The sequence below is a fragment of the Varroa destructor genome, unplaced genomic scaffold (assembly GCF_002443255.2).
Source record: "Varroa destructor unplaced genomic scaffold, Vdes_3.0 BEIS01000004.1, whole genome shotgun sequence".
NCBI lineage: Eukaryota > Metazoa > Arthropoda > Arachnida > Mesostigmata > Varroidae > Varroa > Varroa destructor.
The window spans coordinates 40,991,320-41,004,464 of record NW_019211457.1 but is presented as its reverse complement, the minus strand read 5'-3'; the positions used below and the strand labels follow the sequence as shown (position 1 = coordinate 41,004,464).

Sequence of the window (13,145 nt, the reverse complement as noted above, 5' to 3'; positions counted from 1 at the left end):
ATATGTATTGTCCGTTCCTTCTAACGAGGTGCGTACGTCCACTGTGCATTTTGCATTGCCGCGATAGCAAGACGGACGGGGTCGCTTTTAGATAGAGACAATATCGAACAGATATCAAAAGAGAAACCACCATCCCTAGACTTGGCTAGGGAAAAAGACACACAAACTCGTTTGTTTTTACCACGATTGTTCTGCTGTGTGTTTTTCACAAATTACAGGTGATACAAGCAGCGCCTATAATTTCTCGTATCGCGTTGCCCTACCGCCACCTGAACGCAAGTTTTTATAATAAAAGGACGAACGGAACCAATAGCAATGCACGAAACGTTTAGTGTATACTTGTGTAGAAAATCAAACGAATAAACCATCTGTAAGCGTGTTTCTAAGTGAGTCTCGACAGGGCGGATGATTTGAAAAGAACAGAACCACGTCTATGACGATGACTAAACGCTGGGACCTCAATGGCCTGTCGTTGTCGGCGGCTACTCAATCACACCCTTTCAAATTCTATACAATCTTTGAATAAAACCTCGAATATTGTTTTAGAAGAACAGTTACTCTGCGTTATTTGGCGAACTAAATCATAGCTAATTTAACTGATACACATAGATGGTGTACTATCTCACGCAAGGAAAATCTTCGTCCGTGACATCTGCATGTTTCATAGGTCTTTGACAACTTCCGGCTAGACAAACGAACGGGAAAGCTCTGTAAAAATATTACGTGTACATAGGCAGATAGCGTTACATAAGGAACACTCACACAAATGGTACAAGAAGATATCAAATAAGCGCTCGACAATGCCGAAATAAAGACAATACAATAACCGTAACAGCTGTGACATCAACAAACGGTGACGGCAACGATGCCGACGGCGTTGATGTGATAGCTTCGCACCGAAGGACAGAAAGCTCCGTGTGGCCTAAGGTAACGAATATATAAATAAATTAAAAGCGAACCCAATACGAAAGAGCTTATGAGACTCTGCACAGTAGTGATTGTTTAGAGCTGTCTTAATAATAACAGAGTAATGATTGATCACTGATGGATATTACGATCATGGAAACTAGTATTACCATTATAGCTACTGCTATTAACTTTGTTGCGTTTATCCTGAAAATGCGAGACGGCGATGTTAGAACCTGAAGTGTTGCTCCGAGACTGTACATATGCTTGTAAAGGACAACTCAGTCAAAGAAGAGAACTGGAAATAATTAGCAAAATGATAGCGACAGATGATGGACGAATGATTGTAGATGCAAAGAGAATGAAACAATGAAACGGTATCTAGGAAGACGTCTACTGAATATCTGGTAAACGGTCCCGTTGAGAGCTCGAACGACGATACTAGTCGAAATAAATCAGTGTGTTGGTAAATAGAGAGGCCATACTGGCCGCGCTGCACTGATTGATTAAATAATGGTCGATTCCTTCAATGAATAGCCATGCTCGACGAGCTGTTCAGTATGCCATTACGCCCTTAGAAACAAATGCTGTAAAAAGCTAACGAAAATAAGGTAAAGGAACGACAAGGCCGATAACGATTACCCGTGCTCGGGCCCGATCATCTCAACTGAGTGCCACCGCGGGATGGCAATGGGAACATAGAATGGCAGTCGTAGCGACGGGAGGCCTGTATCGGGTGAGAAAGTTGATGAAGAAAAAAGAGCATATAGGAGGCGTCTTTCCACTCTAACAAATGTCTGACATACTAGTGACTTAGTTCAACTGGATACATTTAGATACACCTACAACGACGTCGTAAAAGCGTGAACGGTTCGATCGGCGTATGAATTACGTCTTCGTTTGTTGACTGCGTAAAGGTTGCGTAATGTAGAAAAGTAGTAAACGGTGGTGAGCCGCAATATGCGTCAATTCATTTCCGTCTCAACGAAGTTCGATGCTGTGGCCCAACGACGATCAATAAGTAAGGTAGGTAGCGCAATAGGTAATTAAAAATGAAAAAAAAACCTAATGATGATATCGTGTCTCCGGTTCAGCATCTGTTAAACAGCACCTGCTAAACGCTGACAGCGTTAGAAACTTCCCGCGAAAGCAACCATACGTTGACATAAACGCATGACGGTGACTGTCAGTCGGCCAATCACGGCCTGAAGCATTTGCTACAAGGCCGGCAATGACGGTCTTGATAATCTCTAATAAATACAATAATAAAATTAAGATAACTGATGCAATGCGTCCACAACCAGATCACAACGCAGCATATGGCAACTGATGGCGCATACGAAACAATAAGACTATAATAGAGCGTTTACAAAAGGAGGAGCAGAAAAAACGTTAGAGCTCGCTGCCGTGCGCGTAGGGATAAGGTTGACAAAATGGAGATCAAAAAGAAGGAAGAACCAAACATCGTCTCGTTATGCAATAATATATTTTGTGGTTAGGCAAACTTTCTAATAAATTCAAGTAAGTGGAAAAATTAACAACCGAAAGATATAATGTTGAGGCTGGGCCGTAAAGAACTCGTCCGAAATCGAAAAGAAAACATGGTTTTTTGTGGATCTGCGGGCCATAGGCAAACGCTGGCGGTGCCTGATCGATGTAGCGGAGGATCGTGTCAGACACGCGAAAGTGTAAAAGAAATCAAATGTTTACGTAGAGGCAACGGGAAAATGGTTGTAAAGGATGCAATCGGCCCTTAACTTCTTTCTAGCGTGAGGAAAATATCTAGAAATAACATACAAGTCGATAGTGACAAAGGTCTCTTCGCTTGGACACTCGTTCGCTCGTGGCATCGTCAGAAAAATTTGCGTCAACGATGACTGTAACTATAATTCTAAAGTAATAATAACGATGATATTTAACGAAATAAAAATGAATATTTATATTTTTACTCATAACAAAAATTGTCCTTATTTATACACTCGTCTTCGATAGCTATGTTTAGCAGGTTTGGAGAATGTAATTGCGATGCTTGTGGCCATATGTTATAAACAAGGTAGGTTAAAACAGAGAATATCCTTTCGTTAAGGAGGCTTACATTACAAGCTCGAGATAAGTCCTTGAACTGTAAACCTGCTTGAGAACACGACACAGCTTAGTATGACAATTGAGGAGTTCTTCAATTGACTATTGACGTCAGTATCAATGCACTGGAGCAAGATATGACTGACTAAATTTTCGAACAAGAATACATAGATAAATCATCAAACCATTAAAGACGCGCTTGGAAGATCCGAAGAAATATAGATTCTTCAACAATAACATTCAGATATTCTTCCAGTATAAAGCACCTATTCTAGATAGACCATGTCGTCAAGATCTCAGCTTCTCAACTGACACGTACTAATAGTACGCTATTTATTAGCTACTTAAATAAAAAAAGAAAAAAAAAACAGTTTTCCAGTTATTAACGTAGATCGTCGAGCCAATACTCAAGATGTTTTTGAAGCATATTCTTTGCTATACATAGAGTTCAGAAAAAGCTGATAGTTATCGATCGGGTAGTATGTAGAAAAGTTAAGCTTTATCATATACTATATATTATAGCCCTCTAAAAAAGTTAACACCGTTTTGTGTCCTCTAGCTAAATATGAATATTCCACATTTTTCTTTGGAGTGCTCTGTTACTTCTGCTCATTCGCTGCTAATCGTACTATAGAGCCCCCTGAAACTGCTGCTGTCGCTCTACAGTTTGTTTCTGCGCAGAGTATAGTTCTGTCCTATCGGATCAACGCTTGTAGTTGTTCAATAACATACTGTTTATGAGTGGTTTGGCGCTAGCGCCATTCTAAACTCGGCGGGGATTCCTTGGTAGCGTTTGTGTTCTATCGGAATGACAGATTTGTTCACTGGCTGTCTGCTTTCTGGGGCCCTTCGGCAGTTCTGTTTGGTAAGTTTTAGCCACTGGTAAGGTCAGTCCCTCATCCTCGATCACGATTACCTACTCACCGTGTTTAGTACAGAAGTTGCCGTTTGCTTCGTGGACAACGCGTGTACCTACAGGGAGTAGCTTAATATAATCATACATAGTGATTATGTCCATCATTTGTGTGGTTCAGGTTTTCTACGAGAAGTTTCCTTCTAAAAAGAGTGTTCATTAGTTTGCACAACAAATGACGGAAAGCAATGCTTGGTTGCTCGCCCTCTGGCGGCCGTCGTCGCTACCCAACAGATGTGTAACTGCACTGCATTCGGCCAGCTGCTTTTTTACTGTTACTGTAAGGACACTATTATGTTTGTATCTTTTGGCCTTATTCACTTGAATCCCCTGCACCGCAGCCCTATCTTTACCAACTGATGCTTATTGGTCAAGTATACTTCGAATAGTCCATATTAAGAACATCGAGACGGAACCAACCCAACGCGAGCGAATTTTAGTTTCAGCAGTCTCCAGTATTACGCCGCCGCCACGCGGTCCAAGTGCCGCATGTCTGTCATATAGACATTTGCACTGGTAACGGCAGCCGCCGGCAACCGAAATCGTAGAAGCAGTCGTCTGCACGCTGGGAAAGATGCAGCATAGTCGACGCGCACGGAAAATGGATCCGCTTTCGGGTGAGTTTTCCCGACAGCCGGGTTGGTCGCAAACGAACTGTCGGCAAATGTTGCTGAGAGGGGCTGTCGGGGAGGGAGTCGGAGGCAAGCAGGGAACCCTGACACGTTTCACTTTACGAAGCCTTGTGGTTTACTTGGCTTAATCGCTTTCTGCTGCCAAGGCCACATCTTCTATATGTGGTTCCTTCTCATTGAACTGAGTTTTTCCTCTACCACTTCTCACACCTTCATACTGTTCACTAGCTTTCTAACTGTCGTCTAACTCCCAACGTATTTCCCCTGCTTACTTGTTCCACTCTGTGCCGTAAGTCAAGTCCAGAGCAGTCATTATTGAGGCCGCATGTGCAGCTTCATTGAGCGAGGCCGCTTCAGTGCAATGGGCCATGCAGCTTGTCGCTGCCTGCTGCTGTTTGCTAGGAGTTAGATGCCGGTTTCTGGCCACCAACCTGACGTCCAACAAGTCGACGAGCAGAAGCGAGAAACAGCAGTCTGTAAAAACAAATTGACACTTCCTATATCCACTGGGATAGGCGAAAGAAGGAGAAGCAGGCGGAGGCCAGGCCGCTATCAGGACCCCTATATATATATATATATATATATATGTGTGTTATAGTTTTATGTTAAAGCTCGGAATGAGCCAGTGGGGCAGTAGTCGCATCGCTTCAATTGTGCGAGGCGAAGGGAGCAGCTTGCCTCAGTGACGATGGCAACCATGGAAAAAGGCGGAAAGCTTTCTTCGTCTCTTTCTTGGTCCACCAAGCGTAGCTAAGGTCGGCGACTTTTGGCTTATCGTATAGCAGCTATTCTGTTCCGATGCTACACGGACTGCAATGTATCCAACCTTCTTCATTCGTTGGAAGAACGCTCCTGGCGAGCTTTTCTTTTCCGTCTTGCGATACTGCTCCTACTTGCCTCATATCTGCTGCAGTAGCTCAAATAGGCTTGCTCGAATGACAAATACTACTATATTAGGCTACCGCCGCCGCTGCTTTTCGGCCTTCCCGCCGATCGGTCAGTCGGTTTACTAGTGGATTCGGGTGGCCTCAAGGATAAATCAAGACATCGCTAAACTCACGAGTAACCATGAGACATCGTCCTGCCGCTGGCTATCACTACCGGCCTATGGAGCTCTTCCCCCTTCAGCTCATACTAACACACACACATACACAGGCACATTCGACTCGGACCTCTGCAGCCGGCAGCGGTAGCAGTAGTAGTGGAATGGGTGGGATATGGATACTAAAAATGAAATCGCTTGATCCAAACATACTAATGCAGCTACTGACTTCGGTAATATATCATAGATCCACAAGGAAAAGGTTGCTAACAATAGTTCAATGCAGCCTAGCCCCAACGCCTGCTACCCAACTAAAAACAAGCCCTTTTAAGCGAATCTTTTGCCTTTACATACTAGTATGCAGAATTGTCGGAAAGAGACAAATCAATGCAATAAGGATTCCAATATGGATACGAAAACGCGTAGCAGTTCCCAATTGTATGCCAATTGCTATCATATTTTTTTTTAGAAGCTTTACCCTTTGCTCATTTTATCGGTGTTGACAATGTTGTCCAACCTACTAAACGAAAAGGGGTGTGAGGCAAGAGTATGGTGTACGGTACGGCAAAACGATTCGGTTATAGTGGAAACAAACGATGGCTACACAACTAATCTAGGAGAGAATAACATTATAAGAAAAGCAAACCCATGATCTTGGCAGTTAGTAAGCACCAGCGACACCAAAAACCGTGGTAGGAGTGGCAGTCGTTGTTGTTATTGATGCGGAAGACGCTAAGCAATCTTTACCTAACGCCCCAGTTAAGAGGCCCGAGCGACGCACTCGCCAAGCGGACTAAGGGATTTTCCGTTCTTTATTTGCTGGCTCTTTTCGCCATCTGCAATGTTGAAGGCTACTACTCCGAGTGCAAGCAGCATTCGACGATGAACGGAGCGGGTGTAAGGGATAAAAGCTACTATAGGGTTTCAGTTGTTGCTGGAACGACCAGCCGGTTCGAGGCTGGTCTGCTTGCTTCGTCTGGCTCGACTAGCCTAGAAGATGGACCCTATTATATAAAAAGAGAAGAGACAATATATACTATAACGAAACAGTAACTAGCTACCAGCTCTCGTGGTCCTGGTGCCATGATAGAGGTTGAGGCGGCGATACGTGCACTTACGCTCGACGGACGAGGGCCGGAACTGGACAGCGCGGTTATCAGCGGACGGGATTCTTGTCGTCACGATATATCGCTGCTACAGCCGCTGGAAAACAGCAGCAGGCACAGGCACACGCACCAGCAACGACGCGACCATAGTATAGTAAGTAACCACTGCGGTTCTGCAAAGAAAAAACTTCGCGTGTTTCTCATCCTCATGTGTGCAGCTTCCATCCTGTCGCTTAACTTAACAACTTTCCTTCTTAAACACCGATAGAAAGTGCTCATCTGCGCAGGCACAAGCAGTGCAACCACATCACACGCTGGCTCCTAAACGTTTTCGTCGAAACCCATCGCCCATAGGCCTTTAGGAATAAGAGGCAGAAAGATCGGCCTCGCTGTGCACTATTCTCCATTGTGTATCATGCGTATTTTCTCGTATGTACCCAGCGAATCAGAGGATGGCCCATTGGCAACAACTGCAGTTGTTAAGGGATCACTGCCCCAGAGGACGACTACTAGACAGGAAGAGAAAAGGCGGTTTTGGTTCCTTTTTTATCTTGGTTTCTTAAGCTTGCTTGCTTACTCGGTTCATAGTGTTGTCGTCTAGCTTGTCTGTTGATAGCTGGTTACAGCAAACTGTGATCAGTGGAACTGCTGATATTCGCTAATAGCACTATCACTTGCCGAGTGCTTGTTTACTCTATCGTCTCTTTTCTTCTCACCATTATAGTCCTTTGACGCGTACAACGATCCATCCTTTTACGTTCTGCTTTTCCAGAACCAGCAGTTGTGGTTTTCTAGGCTTGGCTGTCATCGTCGCCCTTTAGCAAACCAAACGACCACCAACAACGGCAATTGCTTGTGGGTCTGCTGCACCCGCACAAATACCACTCGAATCATGCCACCAATACCAGCCTATCCAAAGGTTGCCCGTCTTCCATTCTAGCAAGGAACGACATCTCAGCGTCCCTTTTGGCTCGTCGCTAGCTCACGACTCAACGGGCGTTCATTTTCCTGTTCCCATGTCCCACCGCACCCCCTTTTTCTTATCCTTCGTTCGCTTTGCAATTTCTGACTCCCCAGATGTTCCACTGAGACAACGAACAACGATAGTAAGGCCCAGAGCGACCGACCGACCGCTCTTATAATTACCCGACTATTCCGACTCGTGTCGCTGCCCAACTCATCCAAACTTCGAGTGCTCTATCGGAACGTTTCCCAACATCTCTGCTGTCATCGTGATGTGCGCCGGGCTGTCACAACAACCTAGGCGAAGCTGGGCTTGGCCTGCTCTGATCGTCGGTTCGAACGTGCTGCCTTCATTTCCCTTTTTGGTTCGACGTTTAGCCTGTTTCCTGGTCCTCTCCGAAGCGCTTGCACATCTCTTTCCCTCTATGTATATATATATATATATATTCCATCTCTCTATCTACTCTCTTCTTCCTTTTCTCGGTGCAGTTGGGGGTTGCCCCTTTCTCGCCAACCACGATTACTGGCCACCGGTCTGCCCTAATAAATAACTGTTGGCACTCCGATAGCTGCGAGGCTTTGCGAAGATGCGTGACTACGCTTGGCTAAGTCCGTGTCTCCGTCAGGGAGAAATGGTTCGGGCAAACGGGGATGTCTACTTTCCCCTAGAGTGTCGGCCGCGTTGTGCGGCTAAGGGTTTTGCTTAACGCAAAATGCAAATGCGCTCTCCCAGCTAGCCTTTCCTCGACGGATTTTGCTAGCCGACGCGACGCATTAGACATTAGACGAACAGCCACCCGCGTTCGCATAAGGCGCGATAAATTGTAGTGTCTTTCGGTAAATATAGCAGGACAACGGCACCCTCACGTCAATGAAGCTACCACGGCTCCACATAAGATTACATACCAGTATTGAATACTATCCGTTGCTCTCACGACGATAGAGCGCCGCTTGTCTAAATGAATGAATACTGCAGATCACTTAAACAAGCGTTTACTTTAAAACAATCCATGATTTGATTAATGTTGTAGCTTTTTCTATTCTGTGGGTTCAAATCTGCCAGTCGGTGTTGACGATCGTTCATGGAATCATTCGTAGCAACTATGCCTGGACTATCCTTTATCTTGTTTAACGTTAAAATAAAAAAATACTATGCAATACACCATGGATTTAACAGGGAATCATACCAGATCGCTTTCTAGATTAAGTTAACACTACGGGATGTGCGCGTATGTATGCGTGACACTGCCTTAGATTTTTTTAACGATTTAAATTATACTAAGGAATACCGCTGGTTGAGTCTTCAAATTTATGCAATAAACGTTACAACGGTTGCTCTAATATGCTAACTGAACAACGACGACGTTTAAGTGAGCCTATCGTTGCTATATATTAGAATACTGAAGGTCTTACGACCCGTCGGACGCAATGCTAGCAACGCCTCTGGCTTATAACTCGAAACATTACGGTTTCTTATGCAGTCATAGGGGAAAGTTTTTGTTGACAATTTTTTATTCACTGTTTATTTCATAGAGATCGCCTTTTCCTATTTAAGGCTTTCCTCCATTGACTTCAAGCTATTGTAATGATTACACATAATTCTCTCTTACTTTAAGCGAGCCAGCTCGCTGCTTCATATATTACTAATTACGGGTACTATTCTTTCTACTTTACGCATTTAACTTTTAAAGGCCTTGCTTCCTTTTTTGGTCCTTCCGTGATTATTTGAGGCGAGACCCATTTATGTACTAATGCAATGCAGTGATCAGATGATTCTCTCTTTAACTATAGGCGATCTAATAGCGAATTTTGAAACGATCCTTAAATTCGTGAAATACGTGCTACGTCTTAAAGGCTACCCGACAGATATGATGCTAACGCGGCTCCTATAAAAGGAAAAAACATTAGCGTAGCTCGGTTTTCCATAAAGCTGTTTTTTTTTCTTTGCACTGCACCAAACTGGTTGCTTAGAAAAAAAAAGAGATTATTCTAATCCTTTGTTAGGCTTTTTTGTTGATCTGAAGCAGTTAGAGTAACGGATAAGGCTTATCGATTCACCTACTTTATTTAACATAACAGTAATTTCTTTTAATCGATCATTAATCATCTATTCATATATCACTATAATAATTAATGAAATTACTAGCAATTGTTTGTAAGTAAATGCAATTCTAAAGAGCCCACAATTTTTTTAGGGATCTCAATCGCAACTATCGTTGTTTCCAATTCCCTGTTGTCACCCAAACCTTGTGCTCCTTTAACCTTCCAGGTTTGCAATCAACCCAGTCGCATTACTTTTATTCAACATTAAGAAAGGCTCGCTTTAGATTGCCTTTTACTGATTACTATTATAACGTTGCTCAGGACCCAACTGCCTTATATTTAAATATCCTTTTTCCATCGAGTACGCATTGATAACTTAAATTTTTATTATTATCTAAGCGTCTATCTAAATAGCATCCTATGGTTCATGCACGATTGAGCCTATTGTTCTATAGTCATAAACGGCTTACATTTCACATGGTGTTGACCAGTGTTTCGTTGTCATATTTCAAACTTTTGTCTTCAGACATCCGCCTTTCGACGCAATCCTGTCCTATGAAACAAATGGCTGCTACAGGCCAATTTGCGGTGTAGCGTTTCCCTATCCCGGCCTAGAACGCGCTATTTCTAATCACGACAGATTTACAGCCGGCCCTTTCCAATGGGTCCGACAACAGGTTGCTGTCGACCTTTTCCGTCGATGTTCTTGTTTGTTGGCGGAAGTCTAGGGCCTAAACCAATCGTCCGTATCAAGTTAGAACAATTCCCCGGATCCTTAAAACTCAAGCGAATACAAAGAGAGGCGCCCTCTCCATGCCTTGAGGACGGACATAAACTGACCAGGTCCAGAACTTCCGCAATTAGCCCAGTATTAGCTTATCCGAAACTATTTGTCGAATCAACAATTGTTAAACGACGTATCATTAGCAAAGGAAATACGGTAAATATTTATATCGAGTTATTGGATATCTCCCACTGGAAGATAATTTAGTTGTACTAGATAATAGTGAGCTTAGAGGCAGAGGTTTATTTTAATGCTATAAAGCAATGCTCAGTGATTACGTCTTCGCTTTCCAAGGGACTAGAACGCTGGTGAAATGCACCGAAAACTGGCAAAAACCATTTGAGGTCTTTGACGAAACACCAGTTTGCTATCAACGCAATCATTTTAATAGCATAAATTAAAGTATCTAAAACCACAAAAGACGTCCCTAAACCTCACGACCTTTAGCAGAAGAACGACTTGCTATAATCACGGAAACCTCTGAGCAAAAAGCATGAAAATATGAAAGTATGGAAGTTTCTTATCGGCCTAATATAACATTCTTCAAAGCACATGTTATAGAATTCTAATGGAAGCACCAAAGAAAAGGAAGAAAAGTAAAAGGAAAAAAAAAAGAATTTTCCGAACTGGGTCTGATACGAATAGAAACATATATATAGTGTACACTCAAGATACTTCACGTAATTATTAGCGGCAAAAAATGGGCCGGGATCAGAGAGCTGCTGTAGAATATATGTAATTCTGTGTGCGCCGGTCAACTAAAGAAGGGTCAAGCTTTTTAAAACCTTTAAGCCGAAGCTCATGAACGCGTGCGATGGGTAGTAGGTGCAATTGTTATTATGACATATGACTCGGAAATGAAACATGCGAAAGGTCTCATCAATGCGTAGCCCAACGATGAATGCGGTTACTCGATGACAATGCACTATTCAATATGGGCATTTCAGTGATGATGTCGGTGGCAAAACCCAGAATCAAGCGACAGCTTTTAATTTAAGCTGGTATTAGTTCGACAGTTGCCAGATATCAATACGGACGGTACGCAATGTGGCCTTTCGTGTCGGCAATTTCTCTAATAAGTCATACGAAGGTTGTTTGCAGACTGCTGGCTTGAATATGTATATAATGAAGAAAAGTACATATAACATATACCAAAGAGTTTTTGTTCTACCTTTCATGGTTGGAGGGTTTTCAAGAGCCAAATTCTTGCAGTTGTCACCTTTTCACGGACCGTATGTAGATAAGTCAATACGAACATAGTATAGTGTAAAGTTCAATGGGTTCATTTCAATTGTTCGACCTAATAAGTGACATCTCATTTGAGCGTTACTCTACGGCGATATAGTTAGGGTACACGTCAAGCAATAATCGCACCGTAACTAGCGCCGAACGACGCTGCGATGTTCACTGTCTTTGAAACTCTAGCGGTAATCTGTAATAATTGTTCCCTTCATTTTTGTAGTCTAAGAAAAAAAAAGGGACATGCAAAACGCTGAACATATTCAGTTAATGCTTTACTCTGGAGGTCCGATTAATTGTTGCAAGCATACCGTACATGTAGTAGTCTCAAGGAACCAGATCTGAAGTTTAATGAAATACCTATTCTTCACTGAAGACTATTCTTCGCAGAGGTTTCGGTACCTTTACACTCTCTGAACGCACTAACTAACGAGTTAGTCGATCAAGCGCTTCAAAATGTTTAGGTCGTTAACTTATTGTATACATCATCGATAAATGTCTTGGGGGACAAAATTAGGATGTCTATATAACTAATCTATACACAGTATACAATTGTACACAAATCGTAATCACGTAAATGATGCAGAAACGAGATTTTTTAATGAAACTTGTCAGGCTAATACAACTACGCGCACTCCGCCCGGCCTGTGACAAATATCGGTTTATACGAGGGTGTCAACGGGGCTATAGATAGAAAGTAGTTAGAATTGACCTTGATCAGTGTTGTACTGACGGGAGGATGAACGGACAAGAGGCAGCGAGCGTGATTGAAGCATGGGGTGCTTGTGAACTGGGGAAGGAGGGCGAACTGAATACAAAACCACTACAGATCTAAAATAAGTGAGTGGCACCGCCGTTCCTTTCGCAGACGTGACCGCTGGCTGTACTTTGCAGGATCAGTGCCAGATTAAAGAGAACGGAGTAGCTGCCTAGCCTACGAACAACAGTGTAAATTGCCCTCCCGCTGCTCAAGACCCAAAGCCTGTGACTTCTCAAGCGACTAAATGCATCCAGTCAAGAGTGTCATCGACTGGTCGCCGTCCGTTGACGTGCAGGATAACCGATGAAAAGAGGAAACCGAGGATAACATTGAGGCAGATCTTATCTGGAATGAACTGTACAAGGAGAGAATTCTGCTGGCGAGAGGATAAATACGAAAGCATTGAGAAAATGTAGATTTGACAACGAGGAGCTAGTCATCGGCCGCCAACAAACGTCTACATTGAGTTCTGCGTTTTTGAGAAACTATAAGTGTCAGCGATTTATATTCCATAGGAAGAGCTGTATGCAGTTTTATCTTTGGAGTCCAATTCGTGGTTACTCTTGCAGTTACTAGCCTCTTATCATCATTTCTTCCAGCAAAACTTTTTAGAGCTGACGCTCGACAGCTTCTGCACATTTCTACCCTTAAAAACCAGAGGTTAGGAATGTTTGT

General features: G+C 43.1%; 1 protein-coding gene across 10 annotated transcripts in view; it reads left to right on the top strand.

The window, feature by feature from the left end:
* Window positions 1-2,867, top strand: part of LOC111250507 (cell adhesion molecule Dscam1-like) — a 151,554-nt gene extending 148,687 nt beyond the window's left edge. For all 10 annotated transcript variants that reach the window (XM_022805883.2, XM_086986565.1, XM_022805876.2 and 7 more), the window contains one exon: window positions 219-2,867. In XM_022805883.2, coding sequence (XP_022661618.1) covers window positions 219-289 — 71 coding nt within the window. In that variant the 3' untranslated portion in view covers window positions 290-2,867. The remainder of the gene's footprint in view (window positions 1-218) is intronic.
* The last annotated feature ends 10,278 nt before the right edge of the window (window positions 2,868-13,145 follow it).